The following is a 27,510-nucleotide window of genomic DNA, read 5'->3' as shown; positions in this document are numbered from 1 at the left end:
TGGAAGAATTGCATGAGTCATGGTACACATTACAGTGGCAGAAATAATGTGCAGAAATCATCACACAGAGCCCATTTAACATGCCCCGTGAAGTAAAAGTACTGCACAAACAGGACCTCTGTCACATACACACGTCACTGTTACAGTTAGGAATGTATCAAACTGTGAAAGTGACTACATATCTAAAGCTTATTTCTGGATAGTTTTTAAAATCTTCCTCTGCTGGCTCCCTAACAGAGCTGGCCAAAACAGGAGTATTTTGTGCCAACAAATAAATACACACCCCAACTGTATAAAATCATTCTAGTGTGTGTGTTTAATAAACATCTTATGTAAAATCTGTTTCAAGAATAAATTTCCATTATACATATAAAACCAGTTTCACTGATAGTTGCATATAAAAATGCCACACACACACAGTGTGAGATTCAAACTCACCTCTGCTTGTACACACGGAAAAATGACAAAAACTCCTTTTAACAGCAGCTCTTTATATCATATGTATTTGTCAATTTGCAGGAACCATTGGAAAGGGGTTTGCAGGGAGCATGGAGGCTGCTTCTTCAAGGGGGAGGTATTAAAAAGCTCCCATACGGAAGTAGAGCAGCCACTTGTTTCAAGTGGATCCCAGCTATAATATCATTTTTTAGGGCCTGTTTAGTTACATTTTTTTCCTGGCTGAAAAATTCCATTGCCACTATGAGCTGAAAGCAAACAGCTTGTAACAAGATACAATTCTACCCCTTCAGAAAACGACATTAGGATAAGCTTGCACATAACATAGCAACAGATATCTCCTTCAGAACATCTTATTTTGTAATTAACATTACCATTCAAAGGTAACTTTTTGAAACTACATACAAACTGTAGTTTTAATGAAGCATATTTGTTCTGGCAACTAAGTGGAGGCAGACAATTTCAATGGCTACTAACAAATAAAACTGTTCGTATTCCCCCTCATGTACAACACTTAGAAATGTGGAGTTGCAGATGGAAAACAAGCTCTCCTAAAGTCTGTTTTGCGTGCCATTCTCCATCACTTCCATCCTTGTTTTATGAAAACGCTTGTCTGAGTGTCAGAGAAGTTTAAGAAATATGACAAAGTTCTGAATTCTTCACACATTGCTTTCTTAAAACAGTAATAAAAGATACAAAATCTTTCTGTAAGACAATACAATACATATGCTCTTATTCTTGGAGTCTCGAACTTGGGATTTTTTTCCTTAAATTGCCTGCAAGGACCTGATCAGCTTCTTTCAGCACTTCAAGAAAATTCTCCACCTGTGTAAAATAAAAGTGTCAACAAGATGAGTCAGGTGAGATGACAGGAATTACCAGAATATTTGGTACAGCATCTTTGATTAAGGTTAACATCCCACCCAAATTGATTATTTAAATCAGGTGTGGCTAACCCTTTTTGGCCTGTGGGCTGCATTCACCCTCTGAGGGCCATATGCCAGCAATGGGTGGGTAGGACTACTCAACACTCTTGTATTCACAGTCTCCCACGCATCATCATCCTCTCACTGCTCATCAAATGATCCATTAGATGATCAGGGAGGGGTAATTTTTGCATCCCCATCAAGGGACGGGGCAGAGAGGTTTTAACCTCTCTGGCACCCCAGCGCTGTGCCAAATTTAAATTATTTTTCTTTTTGCTACCAAAATCAGTGGGGTCTTGGAGGAGTAAAAAAGATGATTGGGGGCTGCTTCAAGACCACCATCCCTGATTTAATCTTCTCCAGAATTCTAGCTGAACTGACTCTCTCATTACCTATTAAATGTCTAATTACTTTCAAAATCTTCTCTGTTTCCACCTTCACTGGTATCAGTGAACGCAATTTGTGTACAATTGTCATGTACACTGAAGACAACAACCCACGTTTCTTAAAATGTTCACTGTTATTGCTTTGGCTATAGTAGATGCCCTACCCCAGGGGTGGGGACCATTCTGAGAGGCAGGTGGGGCGTCTTACCTGTCAATCAACAGACATTACATGTGGGCCTTGATTTCACATGTAGATATTAATTTACATGTGAAACAATTCTTTGACTGAAGGGCTCTAGTATTTCAGTTGTTGCTGTATAGTACATTTATTATTGTTGTTACTATTATTAAATTTATATCCTGCTCCTTACTCCAAAAAGGAGCCCAGGGTGGCAAGCATATCAATATTAAAACAATCCAATTAAAAATTCTAAGAACAGTCTTCTAAAAACAGCCTACACTACAGCAATTGTTCTCAGCCTGTCTTACAGTCAAGTCAAACACACTTGCTGCTTATTTTAGAGATCATACATACCGAAGAGAGATACAATGGGAGAAGGTTTTGAAATGCACAAGAACATTTCTGTTCATTTAGATGGCCTTGCTTGAGCCCCTCCAGTATGTTTTCCTAGAAACACCAAACCATTATTTGTTCATATAACATATATATTTGTGTGCGTGTCTGTTGATATCCAATTGAAGTTACATGGTTATGTGGTACTTTACCACTAATAAAATGTCGGCAACAAAGTTCAAGTGCTAAATGACAACTTCATACCATCATGCTCCAGTACAAAGCTCCATGAAAGTCCAATCCACATATGGAAGCCAGGTGATCAAGGAGCTATCAATATATATCAATATTAGCAACAGCTTTGTATGTGGAGATCTATACCCAATATTCAAATGACTGGAGATGTATGTTTTTGCACGAGCTACATGTGTGCCTCAGCACCATGATGTACATGACAGAATCTCTGAATCAACCCAATTACAGTAGTAGTAGTATTTTGTGAGTGCTCGTCCAACTGTGAAACCAGCATTTAACATACAGGAGGACAGGTATATAACCTTTTACTCAAAACCTAAAGGAAAGCCACTCATCCCCCAAAGGTATTAACTTGTTAAAAGCACTTTATTCTTTATGTATAGTAATTTAATTTTCTAATCAGATTTTTATATGAATCAGTAACTTCTCAATCCATATAATTGCTTTTAAATGCAAACCAGCCACACGCAAGGAGTCATCTCCCAGCAGTTTTTAGGTGGCGAAGCTGTCTTGTGAATGTGTCTCCCCATGATGAAATCCATTTACCATACCATGGAAAATATTTAAAAACTAACTTCATAGCCCATATAAAAATAACCACAGGTGTTCCTACACTAGTGAGAAAATCAGGACTGAAACCAAAAGCATGCTTTTTTTACCTTCGAAAGTTCCTGAAGCATATTGGAGAGTAGCTCACAACATATGTCTTTCAAGATTTTAAAATGGAAATCTTCCTCAGCTATTCCCAACTTCTCAGCCTCCTCTGACTTGGGTTTGTTGGAGATGTCTACAGATTTCTTCTCACATTCATCCATGTTTTGCAAGACTCTAGTCAGGCTATCAATCAGAGGCATATCTGATATGTAGAAGAAATAAAAACAAAAACTTTGTGGACAAATACATCTGGTGCCCTGCCCCAAGCAACAAAGTAAAGGTTTTGACCTGTGAGGGTTTGGATGGAAAATTAAAATACGTCGTTGCATGCTTTATCATAAATGATAATAATGAATGCTGAAGGACTGAAAGAATTATCCCCGACAAAAAACATGAGGAGGAGGGAGTCTAGCCACCAAGGCAAGTTTAAACGTACAGGGAAGTCACTCAACTAAGGTCTCCACAGAAACTAAATGATCATAATCCCATAATTTTTCTCATTCCCCATGACCAGTACTTTAAACTCCAAATTGCCATGATTATCTCTAAAACCTTAGATTACATTCCCTAAAATGTTAGCTCTTGTGATAAGGAAGAAAGGGGGGAAGACACTTGCTTTTCCCCATCTTGATATATTCCTGTTCAGTCTGTGAAGCAAAGATGGCGGATAACACAGACAAAATAGATGCCAAGACTGTCTTCTGTTCTTGAACAATAATTGGTGGATCATCTGGCTGGCAGAGTTCATGGCAAAAAAGGTCATACAGCAAACTCCAAGTTTCTTTTCCATTATCAGGAGCCTGTACTTGAGAACGGAAAAAAGAAATCACTCATGCAACATATGGAAAAAGTCTTTACCAAAGAACTCTTTACAGATAAGTTGTCACAATAAAGTGCAGTTCAAACTTCTTACCAATAGCATGAATGCCTTCATCCACAGTGGTGAGCAGCTGGAGGATATGCATATAAACATCAAGTCCTTCAGAACTATTATCTGAGCTACAGTAAATAATTACAAATGATGTTTAGAACTATTACCACCAAGAAATCTTTATGCATTATGTAAAATGTATGTATTTCTTATATTCTTTCTAGCCCTCCCCTTCAGTATTATATAACTTGAACAAGCAACTATTTTTGTTCAGGCACGGTCACTTGTTTTCCCTTCACTTGAACAAGCTTTCCCTCCTCCATTAAAGCAAAAGCCTAAGGGCAAACAGACAGAGGGATGGTTCTATTTTAAATACAAATGCCTATGGTAAAAAGTCTTCCTATTGCCTTGGCAAGTAGGTCAAGCATCGACTTTATAACACAGGGGCATCTACATCATATTGTGTCATACATCAGATGACAGTTCAAGCAACCTCTATACCTGGGAAATGGAACACTGTAGCCTGACTGCTCTTGCGTGGCATATTAGTAGCCTTGCAGCGAGCGCAAAAAAAAAAAAAAGGAAGCAAGAAAGGATCAGCACATGTTTACTTTCAAACACAAGGCTCAACTGAGATGAGTACTGAAGTTGCCTAAAGCAGAAAAGAGCTGTAGAGTTAATAATGAGGTAATGAAGTTCACAGGAGCTTTCTTCTGCAGCAGCCTTATTGGTTCAGCTATTTCCAAAGCCCAACTCCCCTATAAAGCTTTTTCAAGAGCATTTTGGTCACTCGTAACTTTGTACAAATATACCCAAAAGCCACTATGCATAACACAGGTACATTTTTTATTTCCTGGGAATTCTTAGGAAATCCTTTATAGAGGTAGCTTCAGAGTCAGCTTCTCAAAAGGTGAAAGCCAATGTGGTGTTGTCAGCAGTGTGGAAGACTAAAACCAGGAAGATTCAGGTTCAACCCCCCACAGCATTGAGCCTCATTCGTTGAACTGGAGCCAGTCAGCCTAGCTGACTTCATAAAATGGGAAAAAAGGAAAATATGTATGATGCCATGAGCTTCTTGGAAGAAGGAGGGGATAAAAATGTAATCAATAGATGACACAAAAAATGGGATATGAATGTAGTCAGTCCAATTATTTTAAGATTTTTGCTTGATTTTATTCAAAATGAGTGCAGTATGATAGTTACAATATCACATGCTGTCATATAAAGACATATACATACCAGATTTGTTTTACAGCTTCAAGCAGACAAGGCACAATCTTGAAATCTGGAACCTCATCTCGAGAATCATCTGCAGGCTGCACCACTGACTGACAAGAACCTTTCTTAATCCAGTTTAACATTAATTCTTCATCCAAGTCAAACAACTTATCGACCACCTCACCTATTTTCACTAGCAACTCCACTGTAACAAACATCAAATATCATTTATACACTCATGAATTAGTAAAGCAAAATGTACTCTTGCTCAATTCTTAGAAAGCAACACACAGAAAACAGTTTCAATATATATTTTCAGTCTGGGTTCCTTCAGTTACATTTATTATTGGGACTTAATTTTAATGTAAGCCCTTTGAGAACTTATTAAAACATTTCTATACCATCTCCAACATCTGTCTCAAGACAGTTTTAAAATACATACCTATAACCATTTAAAAATACATATCAAACACTAAAATCATAAGAGATAAAAGCATCCGGTTACTCAGCGCAAAGTTACTGAAATAAGTTAAAGTTAAACAGCATTGTCACCTACTAGAGCCAAGCGCTAGCAAAGGTCTGGGAACACAAATGTGTTTTTAGAAGACACCAAAATGTCATTAACGCTGGTGCTCACTTAAGCTCAGATGGTTCCACAACAAGAGTGCCACCATTCTTGTTGCCAATGTTGTCGCAAAGTGGTTGTAGCTAAATGCACTTCCACAGGCTGCAGCGCAACCAAGACAACCTTGTCAACTGACTGCAATGATCATGTGGGTCAATAAGGAAGATGGGACCAGGAAACCTGAAGGAACAAGTTGTTTAGGGTTTTATAGGTCAAAACAAAGAGTTAAACCTGGCCCAGTAGCTTATTGGTTTATTGGGGGGGGGGAGAGAGAGAGAGAGAGAAAGAAATGTAAATAAGTATCTAACACAATGGCCAAAGTAGTAGCCATCTAAAAACAATATTCATTGCTTCCTTCCTTCTCCTTTACTTGTCACTCATGCACCTTATAATTCTTTATTTGGTTCCTTCCTGAGCTTCAGGAGTTTTTTAGTTTCCAGAGTTAACAACACAACACTTAGAAATGGACTCCGAAATCTTTCATCACAATCCCCAGTACCAGTTATGCAGCAGCAAACCCACTGCGTTCTATGGAGTTTCAACCCATGCCCTAACACCATGATCCTAAAAACAATACTGAAAAATCTAGGCACACAAAAGACAGATGGTTTTCACTGAAACTCATCAGAAGGCTGAGACCTACAGTGTAAGCCTTACCTAAAACTGTTAAGGTGTGGATCTGCAAATGTTTTCATTTTTTAGTATTTTAGGTGTTTTAATTATTGTAAAGATTGTTTTTTTATGATACTGTATATAACTGACCTGGGGTCCTATGGGAGGAAGAGTGGAATAGAAACACAATATCCATGACCATGATAATATCAATAATGATACTATGAAAAATTATTGATCTTGAAATTTCACGAGTTTTAAAAAAACTGGGGAGAGGGAACCTAAATCTTGTCAAACTTCAAAGAATGAACAGGTTTGCATTTTTTTCTTTTACAACTTTCTATAGCACACGTGTACCCTTGAAGAATAAATCCACAAATCCAGACACATGAAGTTTAGTTAGGATATGATTCTTCCCTCCTTGCACACAGCACAGAGGGATCTCCATAGGCTCAACAGAATCCTCCCTTTATCCTCCCCCAACTTCAGTGAACAAAAATGGGCGTCAAGTGAAGTGAATGAAGTAAGAGGGCTCTGTGGAGTTTCATGGAGACCCCTTTGCATGCAGGTTCTATATCAGTGTTGGGAAGGTCTGAACACAGAACAGAAGATTAATTACAATCACGGGAGGGAAAGACACAGGCAGCTACACCGGTTGGTATGATCTGAATGCATTCTGAATAATTTTTTATGAAGCGATAAATATTTTTTATATTCCTTAATTAAAACACTTGGAACAAGTTTCTTTAAGGGAATATAACAGCATTCCTTAAATAAAGAGTTCTCAAACACGCTAGACTTTTTATAAAAAAACAAAAACTGACAAGATAATATTCAGATTATAGCCTACCATTTGTTGAACTAGACATGATAAAACAGATACAGTCATACACTGAGGGACTTTCTCGAATTGTTTCCACCCAAATACTGGCCACGTCAGTTTGGCAGAGGCAAGTCAGCAACAACCTAGAGAGAAATATACAAGTTTAATTAGTATGAAATTTTTTAAAAGAAAACCAAGATTCAGGCTGCAATCCTATACCCGCTTACCTGGAAGGCAGCCCCATTGCAGTCAATGACTTACTTTTGAGAAGACATGAATAAGATTTGTGGTTAATTTTAATTCCAGAAGTGTTAATAAGTAATGTCTATTAGAGATACAATAAAAATAAGAATCTGACATATTAATATCAATTCTAATGTGATTTTAGGTAGAAGAGAAATAACAAGGAAGCCAGAAAGTAAGCCCTGCTGGATTCACTAGCACTTGCTTCCAAATAAGTATACACAGGACTGAAGCCCTCATTTAGGAAATAAAGAGCCACCTACTAATACGTTATTTACATGCATTACTACTCAATACATAGGGGTAGTTAATGCTGAAGTATTTTAGTTATTAACAAAATAGCTTACCTGCTTGTTTCAAGCAGAGTAGGAGAATCGGAATCACATAAACGTTGCAACACCATCTGTCTGGAAAAATGACAACAGACTGCAAATGTCAGTTAAACATCTTGAAAAAGAGGCAGTGAGAATTTCCCATCAGCTTTTCTGAACTTTACAGCCATCTCCTAAGCACATATCTCTAATGTTTATACCTACAAAAATAAAAAATAAAAAGGGGGGGGGGCCTAGCCGCTAACGGTAATGACAGCATAATCCTTTCTTTCTGATCACCATGAGACTCTTTAAGGCCTAGAAGGCAATTGAAATAGACTTTCTGTCTATTGATACAGCACTTAATAGGCAATGGACAGTAGCGCTTAAACCACTGGAATCTAAGCTAGAGGTGGTCACTGCCAACACAGCTAAGATAACAAAAACAACGAACGAGGCCAAATCACTAAGCTTAGTTACTCAATCAGATATAGAACTCTTAAAACTGGCAGTCTATGACATTGAGCTAAAACAGCAAGAGCACTCGGATCAAGACTGCCATAGGAAATTTTTGGATACGGGGGATTCCTGAAAAGGAAGGAGGAGATACGGTATCCTTCTTGATCAGGTGGTTTCAGGGTCTGTATTTGGGCACATGCTTTTTTACTTTTTCAAATAAAATCATTGGAACCTTTTTATCTGCATTTTCTTCCTACGGCATCCTGGTTTCCCCCCCCCCACCTCCTTTCTCCGTTCCCTATTTTATTTTGAAACACTGAAACTCAAAATCAATTATTGTAAGGTGACATTGGTTTTATATTGGGAAATGTTTGTAAGAAACAAAAAACTGAAACATGTTGCTTGCATAAGTATTCAACCCCCACACATTAATATTTGGTAGAGCCACCTTTCGCTACCATAACAGCTTTAAGTCTTTTGGGGTAGGTAGGTACTAGCTTTGCACACAGTGTCGGCGGGATTTTGGCCCATTCTTCTTGGCAGATTTGCTCCAGGTCGTTCAGGTTGGTTGGACGTCACTTGTGGACCTCAATTTTCAAAGAGCGCCACAGATTCTCAATGGGATGGAGATCAGGACTTTGACTGGTCCACTGTAGGACATTCACCTTTTTGTTCTTGAGCCACTCCAATGTTGCTTTGTGCTTGGGATCATTGCCCTGCTGAAAACTGGATTTCCTCCCAAGCTTCAGTTTTTTAGTGGACTGAAGCAGCTTCTCGTGCGGTATTTCCTTGTCTTTTGCTCCATCCATTCTTCCTTCAATTTTAACAAGATGTCCAGTCCCTGCTGATGAGAAGCATCCCCACAGCGTGATACTGTCACCATCATACTTTACTGTAGGGATGGTGTGTCTTGAGGAATGGGCAGTGTTAAGTTTGCGCCACACATAGCACTTTGGGGTTTGGCCAGAAAGCTCTATCTTGGTCTCATCTGACCACAAAACCTTTTCCCACATTGCAGCTGGCACATTCTCATGTTTTCTGGCAAACTCCAGTCGTGCTTTCAGATGGTACTTTTTGAGAAATGGCTTCTTTCTTGCTACCCTCCATGCAAGCCAGTGTTATGCAGAGCTCTTGATATGGTTGACTGGTGCACCATTACTCCACTCCCAGCCACTGAACTCTGTAGCTCCTTCAAAGGGATTGTTGGCCTCTCTGTGGCTTCTCTCACAAGTCTCCTTGTTCAAGGGCTGAGTTTTGAGGGACAGCCTTTTCTTGGCAGGGCCTGAGTAGTGTGATGCAGCTTCCACTTCCTGATTATTGATCCAACTATGCTCACTGGGATAGCCAAACACTTGGATATTAGTGTGTACCCTTTTCCTAATCTATGCATTGGTATTACATCATCTCTCACTTCTGTAGAATGCTCTTTGGTCTTCATTTTCCTTCAAATCCGCAGCCTTACCAGTGATCCTTCAACAGTGGGGTTTTTATGCTGACAATGTGACAGCAACTTTAATGGTTCACAGGTGGAGGCCAATGGTAAGGTAACTGTGTCCTCGATAGAGCAATTTTTTTCATCTGTGTAAACTGGGAGCTTCCACAGCACAGGGTTGAATAGTTATACAAGCAACATGTTTGCTTTTTTATGTTTCTTACAAACATTTCCCAACATAAAACCAATGTCACCTTACAATAATTGATTTTGAGTTTCAATGTTTCAAAATATCATACAGAACAAAATTACAATGTACCATTTGTAATTCAGTTATATGAGAGCATTGGTCAGGGGTCTGATTACTTTTGCAAGGCACTGTATATGTTTATAGGGCTTTTATATAGGCTTACCATCAGAAAATAAGTTCCATGTGACTAAAAACAAAGGTCTCTACACTTGGAAAGCTTGTACGTCTCAAAAACAGGATCAATTGCAGGTTTAAAAGTAATCAAAAACAGAAGAAAAACAGCTGGATGGATTTGTGTTCCCAATGCATATCTCTATTGTGGGAATGTTTATACTTCCTACAGGAGTTTGCTGCAAAAAACCTGTAAGCTACAGTTTATCTGCTGCTGGGGGGGACCAATGCCTAACAGCATTCAAGGGAAGGAAATATGTCTGCCAAGTACAGCAGGAAGAAACTGGTCTTGCCCCACCAGAGAGAAAAACACATGTTGGATCCTGTTTTTTGGTCCATCTAAAAATAATAACAAAAAGGAAGCATTTCAGTAACATATCACTGAAAAGCCTTGAGTTTGGACTAATCATATCTACCATGCATTTTACTCATACAGTGCCCCAAACAATCTTGCCATGTCTTTTCCACCAGAGACCTTACCCAGCCCATGATCCTTTTTTCTTTGTCCAAGTTCGTGCTCACCTTTTCAAAGGCTAAATGGACACCAGCAATCCGGACTCTTCCTCCTAATCCTACCTAACCTTGTCCAATACTACTTCTTGAACATCGCCTCCTTCCACCTTAATTAAAATATTCTTCTTCTTGTCCATCATCCTGGGGATTCAGGATGAAAGTACTTACTCATTTCCTCCCTGCTCTTTCCCACACTCTCACTTTCCTCCCCCCTTCACACTAGTATCTTTCAGACATTCTATTCTCCTCCAGAAATCCTTTCAATACCTCCAAGCTCTCGCTCTCTCCATCCTTCTGCCTTCCCAACACAAAAGGCATAGAAAAATAGGTCTCAATCTATCAGTTCCTTTTCTCAATTACTCCTGATCCTTACATTGTGACTTTGACCTCTGCCATGCCAATGATCCCTCTCACTATAGCTTCTTCTGCAGCAAAGCTGAAAACTGACTAAACCATCTTACTCCCAAACTCACCCTTGTTAACACTCACCCTCTTGTCTAGCTTTACAAATGTTAACACGGGGAATTTGTTTTTCTTTCACTTTGTAAAGGGCTGTCTGCATTCCTAGTGCTTTCACAGCAATTAAGAATTGAAATATTTACTATTTCATAAAGTTTGAAAAGCCAAGAACAAGCATACTACTTACCCAAGGTTCTCATCTTTACTAATGGACATGCATACGTCTTGGCAACAGGCCATATTACCCAGTATTCCCACACAGATTTCCTGAAATGCCAAATATAGTGGAGTAATCATGTAAAGCAGAGCTTATCTACAGTTAGCATAAAGCTACATAAGGAAAAAACATTGGTGAAAAAAATGGTAGAGGGAGAATAGAGTCAAGAAACAGAACAGATATCCTTTTTACTGTCAGTCTCTAGCCAAATACCCACACCCCTCACTTGGCTTTCAGTAGCCATACAAGTCAGAGCAGAGCAACATTTAGCCATGCCTTCTTCTTTGACAGTGGCCAGATGTTCTAAGTTTTAGAAGAACATGGACTAATAAAATATTGAGCTTTCCATTGTAAGAATAAAAATCTTTGCACGGTGACACCTCTCTCAGCATATATACATGTAACATATCACCAGTGGTCAGGGGCCAGAACACTGCAGATCAATGGAGATCTGGTTTGTGGGCCAGCATTTTTTCCATCAGCCAACCCCCAAGTACATCTGCAGCTCCTCCTGCTTCCCTTGCTCTGGAGGGAAGAACTTGAACTGTATCATCAACTACCAAGAGTCTGAAGAGACTATCCCCAACAAACCGGCATTTCCTCAATTATATTGTACCACTGTGTAGATTCTAACTCTAAGTCTATCATAGCTAAGAAGTCGTGCTTTTTTAAAAAAAAAGTGTGCCAGAAATTCTTTCACCCCTAGAGAATTGTATTTCATTTTGGCCAACACAATGGAAAAATTATATTGTCAAATCTGAAAGTGCTTAGAAAATGGTTACAGAAAAAAGGGAACAATAATAAAAAATATTTCCAATAAATGACAAAACATATGATACAAGTGTTTTAAAAAATGTGGAACAGAAGGTAATAAATAAAATTTCTTCCCAAGTATTAATGTATTAACTGACATTATGAACATTGTATACGGCTTTTCAACTTGCATTTCCAAACGAGTGTACAACAAACAAGTTCCTAAACAATATGCTAAACTCAGTATTTTGCCAGGTACTGGTAGAACACGAGACACAAATCCAGCAACACAGTAGAAAAAAAGATTAACAAAACAAGTGAACAAAATGCAATGGCACAGTATAATAAAATAAAATCTCTTTGCAGAATGACACCACAGAGGGGGAAAAAGCCAGAGATCCAGGGCTACAACTAATGATTCCTCACATCTTGTGAAAGCTGGACTAGCATCTCTGGCTAATGTTAAAACTTATGGGAAGTTTATATAGAATGAGATTGTCCCTAAAATAATCAGCCACCAGACTATTTATACTTTGAAGGTCAAAATATTTACCTTGACTCGGACATGGAAATAAATGGGAAGCCAATCTAGTTGTCTCATTGCATGCATTATACAGCTATGTCAATTAATGCCTGTCAATAGTTGGGCAGCAGTTTTCTGCATCACATGAGGCTTCTGAATCATCTTCCTTGGTAGCCCCACACAGTGTATTACAAGAGTCTAATCCAGAAGACACTAACAGTGCAATCCTATGTGTGTCTACTGAGAAGTAACTCCAGTTGAGTGAAATTGTTTTACTCTCAGGTAAGTGTGATGCCACCTGAGAGATGATTGTGCCCTGACACACGAATAACAGCCGGGCCTTCTATCTTCCAGCAAGAGGGTGCAGGTGAATTACTAGTGAAATAAGCTGCCAAGGTAGGCTGTTGAAACCTTTCTCGGAAGTTTTTAAGAACAGTTTGGGAGGCATGGATATGTGAATCAAAGAGCCTATAAAGGAGGAAAAGTGGACTACATGATCCATTGTGGCCCTTACAAGCCCACAATCCTATACCATCTAATTGTTCTGGTTTTTCAAGCACTGGGTTACCCTAATTTAAAAAGAAGCCAAGCACCAATGTAATCCTCCTCCCCAAGGATTTGGTAGCACTGACCTAAGACGTTGTACTTTTAATTTTATTAAGAGCCACATTAGAGTGATTGCCATGTTACCAAGTAAGGAGGAATCAAGTCTTACAATTATATTGTGAAGAACTCTGGCTAAGAACAGAAGCTGTTGGAAATTTAGAAATATTAGACCTTATTATACCCTTGGGGATGGCACCAGAGGGGGTGGCTAGCACAGTTTTTTAGTTGAAACTGCCCTTGGTTTCTGTCTGCTGGTAGAGCAAAATATCAAATCTATACCGTTTTGCTTTTTAACCTACACTTACCCACATATGGCATATGAACTACATCAAAAGGACAATGCATTATTAATAAAACAGGGTACAAAATCATGACAGGACTTACAGTAAGCCGTGGACACTTAGACTTGGCAAACACACCCATAAATATATCAGGGGCATTAAACTCTTGTAGAAATAAAGCAACATCCTAAAAACAAGAAAGAATATGTGTTAATGGAGGGTTACATGAGAAATGTAAAATCAATTCACTTTCAAAAGACCATCTCTCACTCAGATTTAAATGACCACCATTCATACTCAACTGAAAATGAAATGGACTGCCTTCAAGTCGATTCCGACTTATGGCAACCCTTTGAATAGGGTTTTCATGGTAAGAGGTATTCAGAGGTAGTTTTACCATTGCCTTCCTCTGAGGCTGAGAGGCAGTGACTGGCCCAAGGTCGCCCAGTGAGCTTCATGGCTGTGTGGGGATTCGAACCCTGGTCTCCCAGGTCGTAGTCCAACACTCTAACCACTATGCCACACTGGCTCTCAACTATAAGTAGCTATTTTCTCAGTTCTTATTTACCTACTACAGTTGAACTCTTGTCATTTTGAATTTGTTTGCGACATCCTTATTACTCAAGTTAATGATTAGGCCATGTCTCCACAAAAAGAAAAACATATATTCCTTCTTAGGGTAAATTGTTATAAGACATTAAGAAACTAGAAAGAAAGCTAATAAGATTCTATTTATTCTCACATAAACCCCACCCTGCTGTGAAACTGGCCCAGATTTGTTGTCCATCACAAAGCACTTATGAATTGTGGAAACAATGTTTCACATACAGTACACCCTCATGATATGCAACTTGAGTTGCTACAGTAATGCACATTTTAGAAGGTACCCATCATTCTTCATCTTATCTTTTAAAAAGTATCAGGTTAGAAAAAATTCCAAGCCAATATACAATGGGTGATAACCTACTTTGAGTGTGACTACAGTTGGGTGACTGATTTCAACGCACCTCTTCTGAGCACAACTAACAGAAATCTTCCAATAAGAGTGAGAACAGATAGCACAAAAAAGCACAATTCCACAACTGAAATATTTTGGCAGTTGGACTCTGTTCCCAGCCAACACTACCTATGCATGATTCTTTGACAAGCATATTAGATACTAAAATATTTAAGAAACAGAAGACAGACTTCTCTTAATTTCCCAAATATCTTTACAGAAGAGATTAATTTTATTTTAACAATTTATTTTATTATTATGTGCCTTATTTTATTATTATGTCCCTTCTAGTGAATCATGTCTTCTCATGATGTGTCCAACATATGATAACCTCAGTTTCATCATTTTAGCTTCTAGTGACAGTTCTGGTTTAATTTGGTCTAACACCCAATTATTGGCCTTTTTCGCAGCGCATGGTATCCACAACGCTCTCCTCCAACACATTTCAAATGAGTTGATTTTTCTCTTATCCACTTTTTTCACTGTCCAACTTTCACATCCATACATAGAGGTCGGGAATACCATGGTCTGAATGATCCTGACTTTAGTGTTCAGTGATACATCTTTGCATTTGAGGACCTTTTCTAGTTCTCTCACCGCTGTCCTCCCCAGTCCTAGCCTTCTTCTGATTTCTTGACTATTGTCTCCATTTTGTTTAATGACTTTGTCAAGGTATTGATAATCCTTGACAAGTTCAATGTCCCCATTATCAACTTTAAAATTACATAAATCTTCTATTGTCATTACTTTAGTCTTCTTGATGTTCAGCTGAAATCCTGCTTTTGTGCTTTCCTCTTTAACTTTCATCAGCATTTGTTTCAAATCATTACTGGTTTCTGCTAGTAGTATGGTATCATATGCATATCTTAAATTATTGATATTTCTCCCTCCAATTTTCACACCTCCTTCATCTTGGTCCAATCCTGCTTTCCGTATGATATGTTCTATGTACAGATTAAACAAATAGGGTGATAAAATACACCTGTCTCACACCCCTTCTGACTGGGAACCAATTGGTTTCTCCATATTCTGTCCTTACAGTAGCCTCTTGTCCCCAGACTATAGGTTGTGCATCAGGACAATCACATGCTGTGGCACCCCCATTTCCTTTAAAGCATTGAAGGGGTGTACAATAAGAGAAACACTACAACATAGCACAATATATTTGCAGATATCCACAGATAGCAACAACTAAAACTATCAAAAATATCAAAATATTAAAAAACAAGCAGATAAAAATAACCCATACCCTATCCATTGACATGTCCCATACTTTGCAAATATCATTCTCCATATCTTCATCCAGCTCCACCTGTTCTTCAACACTGTTCAACTCAGAATCTTCTTTTTTAGGGCTAATAACCTTCCAAAGGAACAAATAACATATTGATATAAGGGACCAAAGTAGCACAATAATAATGTTTTGAAAAGCGACACTAAAGTTGCCATCTTATGGACACTTATTAGGAAGTAAATCCTATTGAACTCAGTGAGACTTACTACCAAGTTTATATCGTAGCAGGCTTATAGCCCAATGCATTACCTCTGAATTTTGTGAATGAAATGCCAGACCCATGCACAATTTCAAAATCAAGTGTCTGTTCCACTTATTGTAGTTCTCTTGCATTGAGATTACAAATGAGGAAAATTCAGATACCATTTTATCACCACTAGGGGAAATGTACTATTGGTATCACCTGAAGGCTGATTTTCTCAGGTAGTCGAACATCATGTCGGAAACACTGCCATCTAGCGTTCGAAGGCAAGAATGGATCGAAGTCAAGACCTGGGGCATTGAGCCCCTCCCACTCCAGTTCATTCGTGATGAGACCGAAGTGAGATATCTGTGAAGACAAAAAAGGCCAATGGGCCTACCAGCAAGGAAAATCTTGTCTCAAATAAGAACCCAGACACTACATGCAGTTTAATAGTTCTAAAATGGGTCTTGACTATCTATCTCCGAAGAGTTAGAACCCAGATAGCCTCCAACAGGGAGGGCCATGATGTCGGACTACCTGAGAAAATCACCCTTCAGGTGATACCAATGGTACATTTTTCTCAGGTAGTCCAACATCATGTGGGATGTACCAAAGTAGCCCCTAATAGGGCGGGACAGCCCGTTGATTACTTGTCATAAAGAACCTGTTGTAACACACGCCTTCCAAAGGAGGCATCAGCAGAAACGTAACGGTCTATCTTATAATGTCTTATGAAGGAATTTGGGGTAGACCATACAGCTGATCTGCAAATCTATGCCAGAGGAGAGTTGGTTGTGAAAGCGGCCGTAGTGGCTGCTGACCTAGTTGAGTGCGCCGTTATATTACAAGGCACTGGCAGCTGAAGGGACTCATAGCCCAATGCAATGCAGGCACGCAACCAACAAGATAATGTAGAACTGGCCACCTTTTTCCCGAGAGTACGAGGGTGAAAGGATACAAACAGTGAATCCGGTGAACGTATGTCCTGGGTTTGAGACAGGTAGGTCTTGAGGGCCCTCTGGACATCCAGCGAGTGCCAGGCCTTCTCCAGTGGATGTATGGGGTTTGGAAAGAATGAGGGAAGAACAATGTCCTGGTTGCAGTGGAACGCTGAATCAACCTTTAGGCAGAAGGAGGGGTCTAGACGCAAAACCACAGAGTCCTTATGGAAAATACAGAGATGGTCGGCCGAGGACAGTGCCCCCAACTCTAACACTCTTCTCGCCGAGGTGACTGCCACTAGGAACAGGACTTTGAAGGACAAAAGCCATAGTGGCACAGATCGAAGAGGCTCAAAGGGAGGACGTTGCAGGGCTTGCAGGACCTTTGATAAACTCCACGAAGGAAAACGGTGACAAACTGCCGGCGATAGTAAGGCAGCTCCCTTCAGAAAACGTTTGATGAGAGGGTGTGAGCCCATAGGAACACTAGGAAATGTAATGGAGAGAATAGACAATATGGTGGCGGCGTGGCAACGCAAGGTGTTAGGTTTAAGTCTCATCTTCAGACCTCTATGCAGAAATTACAGCACCTGTTGAACATTAGCCTGGGATGGTTGGACGTTCTGAGAGTCACACCATTTAGAGTGCTGTGATAGATGCGAGAGGTTGACTGCTTCCGAGAAGCGAGGATTGTATCCACAACCCCGAGAAAGTCCTGAACGAATCAAGTGTCCCCGTTCAAACGCCATGCTGTCAGACTGAGCCATTTGGGATCCAGATGCCATATCGGACCCTGAGAGAGAAGATCTGGTCTGACTGGTAATCTCCAAGAATCCATCACTGACAGGGAGAGCAGGTCTGAGAACCACGGCCGGCGAGGCCAGTATGGGGCTATGAGAACCAGACGGGCCCTTTCACGTCGTAGCTTCCTCAAGGTTCTGCCCAGTAGCGATATCGGGGGAAAGGCATATAGGAGGCCTTCCGGCCACGGTGTCGACAGGGCATCTACAGATTCTGAGTTGGCGTCCAGATATCTGGAGAAGTAGCGAGGTAGCTGGCAATTGTGACTGGAGGCAAACAGGTCCACCAAGAGGATGCCGAACCGCCGTTGGAGAAGGCTGAACACCGTAGGGTGGAGCTTCCATTCTCCTGGAATCACCTGTTGTCTGCTGAGCCAATTGGCCGTAACATTCAAGACACCACTGAGATGCTCTGCCTTTAGCGAAATGAGATGTATTTCAGCCCAATCGAAGAGTTGAGACGCTTCCAACTGGAGGAACTGTGATCTGGTTCCCCCCTGCCTGTTCAGATGAGATTTCACACAGGTATTGTCTGTTCGAATCAGTACATGGCCCAGACAAAAGATAGGTTGAAAGTGTCGAAGGGCCAGATGGGCTGCTCTCAGTTCTGGCCAATTGATGTTCTGATTCGCTTCTGTGCTGGACCACACTCCCTGAACAAATTGAAAATGGCAGTGGGGCCCCCATCCGGATAGACTGGCATCTGTTGTTATTACAGTTCTGTCTGGTTACCGGAACAGGTTCCCTTGCTGAGGTTTTTGTCTATCGCCCACCAATGAAAGGAAGCACGCAGTGACGGATCCAGGTGGATTGTGCGATGGTTGGACATGTCAATGTCCTGTTGGAAGGGTAGTAAGACCCACTGAAGGGGTCGAGTGTGATGCCGAGCCCATGGTATGATGTGGATGGTCGAGACAAACATCCCCAGAGCCCTTGCCAGAATCATTACGTCTGCGCTTGAACGACATGCCAGGTCCAGGGCCATCTCTCTGATAGCCACAATTCGATCTGGTGATAAAAAGGTCATGGCCCGTGTGGTGTCTAAGATCGCTCCCAGATGCTGTTGGGTTGGATGAAGGTGGCTTTTGCCGAGGCTAACAAGCCAACCATGGGTGCACAGAACTGTGAGGGCAGAGTGAACGTGAGAGAGGGCCAGATCCTTGGAAGCAGCCCGAATCAGCAGATCGTCCAAATAAGGGTAAATGTGAATGCCCTGGAGGCGGAGGTAAGCCACACCAGGGTGAGCAGCACTTTGGTGAAGACTCTCGGGGCCGACGAGAGTCCAAAAGGCATTGCCCGATACTGAAAGTGATGGGGGCTGAAGGCAAACCGCAGGAAACGTCTGTGAGCAGGGCAGATAGGCACATGGAGGCATGCTTCTTTCAGGTCTATGGAAGCCAGAAAGTTCCCTTCATGTAGAGCCTCTATAATTGACACCAGGGACTCCATTTTGAATCATCGATACTTCACGAAGTGGTTGACAAATTTGAGGTCTAACACCACCCTCCATGACAGATCTTGCTTGCGAACTGCAAAAAGGAGAGAATAAACCCCTTTCACTCTCTCCGCCGATGGTACTAGTTCTATTGCAGCTATGTCGAGAAGATCAGCAATGGCTTCCCGCATGATCTGGTGCCTGTCTCGGACTCTGGGCAGGAGGGAGGAGATGAATCTGTCTGGACGGGCCAGCCAAAATTCCAGCTCGTAACCGTGGGTGAAGAGATCTCTGACCCAAGCAACCTGTGTCAGATGCAACCAGTGACTTGCAAACAGTAGCAATCTGCCCCCTACAGGGAAAGCGTCAGTATTGTCTGCGCTGACGAGCTCCCCTGCCATATGCTGAAGTTGAGGCCCCTTGACTTCCCCAGTTCTGGACTCTGCCCTGGAAGCGTTGTCTGTTCCAGGTTCCTCTGGAGGAACGGAAATCAGAAGACCGATAATCGTGGCCCCATCCCACAGGCCTCGCTCCTCGAAAGGGCTGAAAGGAGCTGTATGGGGTGAAACCTCTAAACGGCATACAATCCTCCCTCTTGGATGTGGCCAATACTGGTCTTCGGCTGTCCTTAGGGTCTACCAAAACAGCCTTGAGGGTTTCCTCTCTGAAAAGTAATGAGCCAGAGAAAGGCACCCTTGACAAGCTGCCCTTGGACGTAGAATCGGCGTCCCAGTGCCTGAGCCAAAGCGTACGCCGAGCTACCACCTGTGAAGCTAGAGCTCGCACTCCCAGCTGAGTGGCATCTGATGTGGCATCGGCCATGAATGCTGCAGTCTTGTGTAACTTTACCAGGCCCTTTCTGAGCTTTACAGGGTCTGGACTGGGATCATCCAAGAGTTCATCCAGCCACATCATAGACACTCAAAAGATGGAAGTTGCAGCAGATGCCTGAATAGTGAAGGCGGTAGCTTTGTGATTTTTACGCAGAGCACAGTCCATGTGGCGTTCAAAGTGGTCCTTTAGTTGTGAGTCCCCTTGTTTCTGTAGGAGGGACCTCAAAATCAAACTAGAGACCGGCTCGTTGATGGGACATTCAGGCAATTCATGAAGTCCGGGGCCAATGCATAGAGTCTTTTAGCCATAACAGAAAAACAGCGTGCCTGCAGTGGGTGGTCCAATTCTTCCTTGGCCAGTTTGCCGATGGGGTCTGGCACAGGAAGGTAGTGGTCCGTTGATCTGGGAGATTTGAGGACTTTGGCCCCTTTCATCGGATGAGTGGTAGATTCGGGTTGTGGAGTTTGAAGGCCTAATGTGCCCAGAACTCTATGAGCGAGGGGAAGATAGTCGGCCGTATCAAAAAGGAGATAGGACGTGTCCTCCTTGAGTTCTGCATCATCGCTCCACACATCTTCCTCGGCTTGAAGAGAATACGCTGGATCCTCCAAACCGGGAATCTCATCTCCAATCCTGCCTCTGATAATATCAAATGGGTTAGGTGAAGAAGGAGGGACCACATCAGTACAGCCACACGCAGCCGGAGCACAGGAAAGTCGTTGCTTACTGTGCTGAAGTAATGGAGCTGTTTGGACTCTCGACTGCTCTTGTGATAAGAAGCTCAACATATCCTTTAAATGCAAAAGGAATTCAGGCGACAACTGCAATCCCAGTAAAGAAGCAGGAGGTTGCCCTTGTTGAGGCACAGCTGCAGGGGGCTCACTGGACTGGTAAGACGTATGAGTCGCAGGTGATAAAATGGATTGAGAGGAACAGTCCACAGGCTGGTTAGAAAAACCCTCGAAGTCATCCTCAGATGATCCAGCTGGTGAGTGAAAGAGGGCTGTTAATCTTTCTTGACCAGCAGCATCTGAAGGCGGAACAGAAATATAACGTGGTCGCTTGGTGGCACTGTGGCTAGACAGGTGTTTGGCTTTAGCCACGGCCTTGGAGTGAAGTCTGGGTTGTTTTTGCTTAGCAGACTTGTGATGCGAGGTCTTGCAGGGCTGCTTTGTCCCAGACGAATGTGCCTCTTGTTGGTCCGCCATTGTACACGCACAGAGATGCGGTATATATATCACCGACACACACACAGAGGTGGGGGGTGCAGTGTGGCGAGGGACTTCAGTACACGCCCTCAGTAGGGGGAGAATGTAAAGTCCCAAATGCACAATGGAGCAGTTGTTGTGCAGCTGTTGTGCAGTTATGCCTTGTGATGCTCTTTATTATTGCACTTAAAAATAAAAAACGGTCCAAATATCACACAGCAGGGGAGCCAGCAGAGCCTGAACAGAAAAGGCAGGAAGAAAGGACAAAACAAAATGGCGCCCGCTGAAAAGAGTGGGAAAAATGAAAAACAAAATGGCGGCCAGGAAGGAGGCGATGCAATGGTGGTAGTAAAGGATCACCTGCAGACTTAGGGAGGTAATCCGAGAAGAACCGGAGTCAAAAAGGTAAAAAGCGGCCTCCGCGTGCTCCAAACGGCAGCAGTAGCAAGCTGTAGGGAATGAGACGCGGTCCCCTTCACAGCCTCAATAGCGAGCCGGGGGGGGGGGAAGTCTTCCAGCTGCCGCTGCTGGTGCCACAAGGCAGCCAACCAGCTAGCAGGAGTGAGCTCCAAACCGCTGCTTGCTAAAGATAGCCGCAGCCACCCGCCGCAGCCAAATACAAGCCACCGCCGTCAACTAAGCTGGCGGTAAAAGTTTGCTAAAGGAGCCGCAGCTGCGGCTCCCAGAGAGGTAAAAAACAATAAAAACGGCCACCGCCTGGGAGGTAGGGAGGCGGTGACAAGGAAAAGAAAGGGCTGAAGAGAGAGCCGCAGCTGCAGCTCTCAACCAAGGCTCATCTCGCAAGAGACTTGAGCCCAACAGGGGAATGGCAGCCGCCGGAGCCCCCAACAAAGGGACTGAATAGGGGGAAGAACAAAAATGAGTCAAAATAAGTCAAAAATAAGTAAAAAGATCCCCCCAACAAACGTCCCAGGGGTGAAGGAGGGAAGGGAACAGAAGGAAAGAATCAACAGTCCCACACACTCAATCACCAACTTAGCTAACTCTATAGAAGTAAATCCAAACGCCTCCAACGAAGGCAAGAATGAACTGGAGTGGGAGGGGCTCAATGCCCCAGGTCTTGCCTTCGATCCATTCTTGCCTTCGAACGCTAGATGGCAGTGTTTCCCACATGATGTCGGACTACCTGAGGAAAAATCCTAAACTACAGAAACTAAAGGAAAGATTTTTTTTAAAAAAAAGAACAGAAAAACTTGAAAAGATTTGTTTGTATTGAGAAATAACACAATATACTTTCTTCCTACATTATATCTAGTTCCATGCTTGTTTCCAACCCACTCCTCAGAGATTCCTTTTATAATGCAAAATAGATGATGTATATGGCTTCAGATTGAACAGAAAGAGCTTAAGAGGCCATTTAATCTTGTTGTTGCCAGGCACAAGTCTGCTCAAACACACGGACACATTTCTCCTGTATAATCAATGGGACATAATAAGCAACTTCCACCCAAATATCACTGACAACAATACATTACTGTTTCATTGTCTTCTCTGTGGGCAATGTGCATCACTAAACACAAACAATCTATTATACCAAAAATAAAGTATACATCCAAGAAAACTTTAATTTATTTTCACTCTGCATTTGCACCAGCAGAACAAAAATGAAATTATCACCTGTCCACTTGAGTTGCACTTATTATTATTATTAGAATTTATTACCTGCCCTTCACCCAGAGCTCCCAGGGCAGGTTACAACAATTGTAAAGCATGTAATTGAAACTGTTAAAAACAGCCTAACAACATCACAGAAAATAGGGTGGATCCTAAAAGTATATATCTCAGGTGTCGAAGGCCAAGATAAAGAGCTGCGTCTTCAGCATTTGCCTAAAGCTGTACAATAAAGTTGCCAGACACGCCTGGATGGGGAGGAAGTTCCACAGTTTAGGGACTGCCACAAAAAAAATGCCCTCTCCTGGACCATCACCATCCTGAGCTTCCAAGGGTGGTGGAACTATGAAAGGGCCCCCCTCTGCTGATCTCAACACCTGAGAGGGTCTGTAGGGCAGGAGATGGTCTTTCAGATATTTAGGACCCAACACTAACGTGAGCACCTTGACCTGAAATTTAAGGCAACTGATTCAGCTTTTTTAAAACAGGGGTTACATGAGTTCTAAAAGGAACTCGCGCCAGTAATCTGGCTGCTGCATTTTGGACCAGTTGAAGTTTCTGAGCCATCTTCAAGGGCAGCCTCATGTAGAAGGCATTGCAATAATCCAATCTGGAAGTTACCAGAGCATGGAATACCAGAGCATGGAAGAGCCAAGCCTTCTCTGTCCAAAGGGGCCAAAGAGGGTGAACTCCTAGCCATTTAGGCCACCTGAACCTCCAGTGACAGGGTTGGATCAAGGAGTACCTCTAGGCTGCGGACCTGCCCCTTCAAGGAAAGAGTAACCCCATCCATAACAGGCAGCCTGATGTCAACAGGATTTACTCCCAAGTAAATACACATAGGACTGCAGCCTCAGAATATACACTTCACAACTGCAGACCACACAGTTGGAGGGACACAATATATGTTTGAAAACTAGGCTTCAATATCATAATAAAACAGATCTAAGCTCCTTATAAGTTATAGGGAAAGTTTACCTTTTTCATAAAACCATAGATGAACCTCAAAGGTAATCCTATTGCTACAGCATCTCTGATAGGTAGAATCACAGAATAGTAAAGATTGAAAGGGCCCATAAGGCCATCGAGTCCAATCCCCTGCTCAATGCAGGAATCCAAGTTAAAGCATAAAGATAATGAATTGCAAAATTGTTCAAGAAGAGGCATCAATTGGGGGTGGAGACAAAGATTATATTAGAGGTGGGGGGATAAAATTCTCAGTAAGGTTTAAAGTCCTACTATTACAAACTAAACTAAAACTTTTTTTTTAAATAGATACGCTTCATTGTGGTTAGTTTTCCTGTACTTCTAACAAAAGCAATGTTGTCAACAGAGGTCAAATGGATCTCTTTTTTGTCTGTCTTTAGCAAGCACTTAGTACCCACACCCATTTGTTTGTTCCAATAGTTTTCCATAGCATTAAACAGAAATATAGGAATCTCTGTGGAATAATCTGCAGGAGCGGAGTGCCCCTCTGTTCTACAGAACTGAAAACACAATGCATTGGAACAGATAAGAGTATTGGAATTGGATTAAAATAATCTAGCATCTCAATAACTACTACATAATTTGAATCAATATTTTATGGAATATTCCTGCAGTGGAAGATGGTGCTTTAGATTCCTTCCTTCCCTGTTCCCTCCCCCGGCCTCACACTATCCACCAAAGGAATTCTCTTTTCTTTTCTTAACAAAACCAGAATGAGGTAGTATTTGCTTAAAAAAGGCTTCTTCCCGTCTGATTTCTTTTATATGCTATTTTATATATTGCATATGTTTCACATACACAACACAATTATTTTGAAAGCATCAAAAACTGCTAGAAGTTTTACAAAGATTCGAGCAACATATTGTTTGCTGCCCTCTCATCTAGTTTGGCCATCAGCGGTTTCATGCCATAGCCAACCAGTGTATGCAGCATACCTCAATTAGTTTTGTAAGGACGCTGAAAAACCAGTGTTTGCTATAGACTGTATTTCCAATAGAATCCTCAGGAACCACATCCTCCTCCTCTCCATCACTAGAAGGTGGTGATGGATTTCTGTCCATATTTGAGAACAATCCAACGGCCTGATCAAAAGATTTCTAAACGGGAGAAAACACAACAGTAAAAGATTTTAAAATAACAAAGGCTCATTCCAGCTGTGATTTTCCCCCCAACAGTGATCCACTGATAAGGCTGAGATCCTTTATTTCCAGAAGAGGCACATGCATGCACCTCTTTTCCCTCCAAAAGCAAAGTCCTGCAATATTTTCCTCTCAATGAAGGCCTAACCACACATTTTGTTAATGATATGATTAGCAATCACATTGTGGGTTTTTAAAAATTAAGTACCAGGCATGTGGTATGAGATGGTCTTTGGGAACCAATCAAGGCCGGTAATTAAAAGGGGAAAAGGCAAATTCAGATGTTGGCAAACCTGCTGAAAGCCTACATATTGTGGGATGTAGTGCTGGGTCTCAAAAGAATGCACTCTCACATAATGAATGGTAGTTAATGCTAGTCCTACTCAGAGTAGACCCACTGAAGTTAAAAGACACACAACTAACAGGTTCATTCATTTCAATGGGTCTACTCTGAGTAGGACTTAGTTTACTACCACCAAATATGAAAACCAAGCAAAACATGGATACACACATGCTTTTCACCTAACCTCCCCCTTCTTCAGTAACTATTTAGGGGAAAGAGGGTGTATCTAAGCTCAATGTTAAAAAAAAACCTAGAAGCACATAAAGTGGGGGGGGAATGTCCCATTGGATTTGGAGTGAACAACTATTCAGAAGGCTTATCCTGAAGTTCAATACAATTTCCAAACAATCCTCTACTTCCAGGGAAAGGAAAGGGCATCTCAAGAAGTTCAACTGCAGACAAATTTGTTTATTAAATTTATAACCTTGTGGAACGCCTCTCTCGATACGAACCTACCCGTTCACTTCGTTCAGAATCTAAGGCCCTCCTCCGGGTACCAACCCATCGGGAAGCCCGGAGGGTGGTTACTAGATCTAGGGCCTTTTCTGTGGTGGCCCCTGAGTTGTGGAACAGCCTCCCCGAAGAGGTACGCCTGGCGCCTACACTTTTATCTTTTCGGCGCCAGGTAAAGACCTTTTTATGCTCCTAGGCATTTTAATTTTCTTAACCATTTTAATCTTTTAATCCGTATTTTTAATTTTTGTCGTATTGTGTTTTTGTAGTTTTTTTGTTGTTTGTTTGTATATGTTTTTATGATTTTTATTATGATATATTGTATTTTATCTTGTTTGTTCACCGCCCTGAGAGCTATTCTGCTAAGGGCGGTATATAAATTGAAATAATAAATAAATAAATAAAATAACCTCTCAGAAAGAGCCCCAGGCTGCAAACAAAAACACTGAAAGCCCTTTAAAACATCTTAAAAACAAAAGACTTTTAAAAGTATTAAAACGAAATTTCTTTCAAAACATTCGAACAAAACATCTTTAAAAAAAACCTTAAAAATCTTAAGAAGCAATTGCAGCACAGACACAGAAGAACAAGGGACACAACTAAGCTTAAACAGGGGCTTCGAGTGCTTCATTTGTGAAATGAATGCTGCTGGCATTCAAAACTGAGTCAAGCTGCAATTCATGTTTATTCAGAAGAAAGCTCCATTGGGTATAATGGAACTTACTCCCAGGTAAGTGTATATTGCGTTGCATCCTTAGTCGTCATCTCTTTCCCTCTGCCCTTAGAACATCTAAGAGAGAAGGAAATTAACTCAGGCCGCCTGACGAAAATGAACGCTTTCCCCTTTTTTAATTACTTCACGTGCTTCCTTGCCTGAGCCCTGGTACTGCAAACAAGTTCTGGGGAAGAGCTCTGCATCAAGTTAACCCCCGAGAAGGTTCCCGGAAGCCCGAAAAGCAGGGCAGGATCCTCAATCCGTTTGAAATCTACCCCCTTTCTGTACCCACAAGACATCGACAGACACCCAAGGAGGAGCATTTGTATCCCAGCCCGAGTGATACAATCTTGGCTCGCCGTCCCGCACCAACGCCTACAAGTGAAGATGTCACGTGAAAGATATGGGGCAGGGTCTGTTGTTTTTCTAAACAAGCCTCCCATCCGTTCCCGCCTTCTTTCTCCGGAGCCACAAGCTGCCGATGAGCAGCTTCAGGCTAAGGCCTAAATATGAGGAGGGGGGGGTAGAGGAATGCAACAAACCTTCAGCGGGTCACAGGAACGGAAGAGGCTTCCGTAAAAGCCGTGAGGCGCCTCCAGCCTTTTCTCTCTCTCCGCCCAGAATCGAGATTTGGATCTGGCCGCTTCACGAAGCCACCGCGCAAGCTGACAATTCTTTCACAGGCCCAGCACGGCAGCAGCGCCCTCAATCGGCGGCCTCTCAGAATCTCACACACGCGCGATGCACCACCCAGCAGCGTCCCTTTAAAAATAATCAGCCTCCCACAAAGGCTTTTATAAACCGAATGACGATTTTTATCTGTACGCACACTTATGACTTGAAGGCAAAACTAACAATGGCTTTCATACACTATAGTCGGTTAAAAACGGGTGTCTCCGGATCCCGGCCTTTATTTTCTGCCTGCGGATAGACATGCTTTCAAAGCACACACATAAATCCCAATTTGATTAGAACGTTCCCAAAGCTCTA

The 27,510-nt window shown here is 41.8% G+C and overlaps 1 protein-coding gene across 2 annotated transcripts; it reads right to left on the bottom strand.

Moving 5' to 3' along the window:
* Nucleotides 1-293: 293 nt before the first annotated feature.
* Nucleotides 294-27,284, bottom strand: SAAL1 (serum amyloid A like 1). 2 transcript variants are annotated; one of them, XM_061610221.1, is made up of 13 exons: nucleotides 27,063-27,284; nucleotides 24,806-24,967; nucleotides 15,805-15,918; nucleotides 13,662-13,745; nucleotides 11,366-11,445; nucleotides 7,931-7,990; nucleotides 7,368-7,483; nucleotides 5,302-5,485; nucleotides 4,105-4,190; nucleotides 3,808-3,996; nucleotides 3,197-3,393; nucleotides 2,304-2,396; nucleotides 294-1,281 (listed from the first exon to the last, which is right to left on the bottom strand). In XM_061610221.1, exons 2-13 carry the CDS (start codon nucleotides 24,929-24,931, stop codon nucleotides 1,189-1,191), a joined length of 1,422 nt encoding a protein of 473 aa, XP_061466205.1. In that variant the 5' UTR covers nucleotides 24,932-24,967; nucleotides 27,063-27,284; the 3' UTR covers nucleotides 294-1,188. The 2 variants fall into 2 exon arrangements, with proteins under 2 accessions (XP_061466205.1, XP_061466204.1); XM_061610220.1 differs by lacking the exon at nucleotides 27,063-27,284 and adding an exon at nucleotides 26,679-26,801.
* Between the last annotated feature and the right edge of the window lie 226 nt (nucleotides 27,285-27,510).

This window comes from Rhineura floridana, chromosome 2 (assembly GCF_030035675.1).
Source record: "Rhineura floridana isolate rRhiFlo1 chromosome 2, rRhiFlo1.hap2, whole genome shotgun sequence".
In the NCBI taxonomy this organism is placed as follows: domain Eukaryota; kingdom Metazoa; phylum Chordata; class Lepidosauria; order Squamata; family Rhineuridae; genus Rhineura; species Rhineura floridana.
The sequence above is the reverse complement of the archived record's forward strand: the minus strand, read 5'-3'. Positions and strand labels throughout refer to the sequence as shown.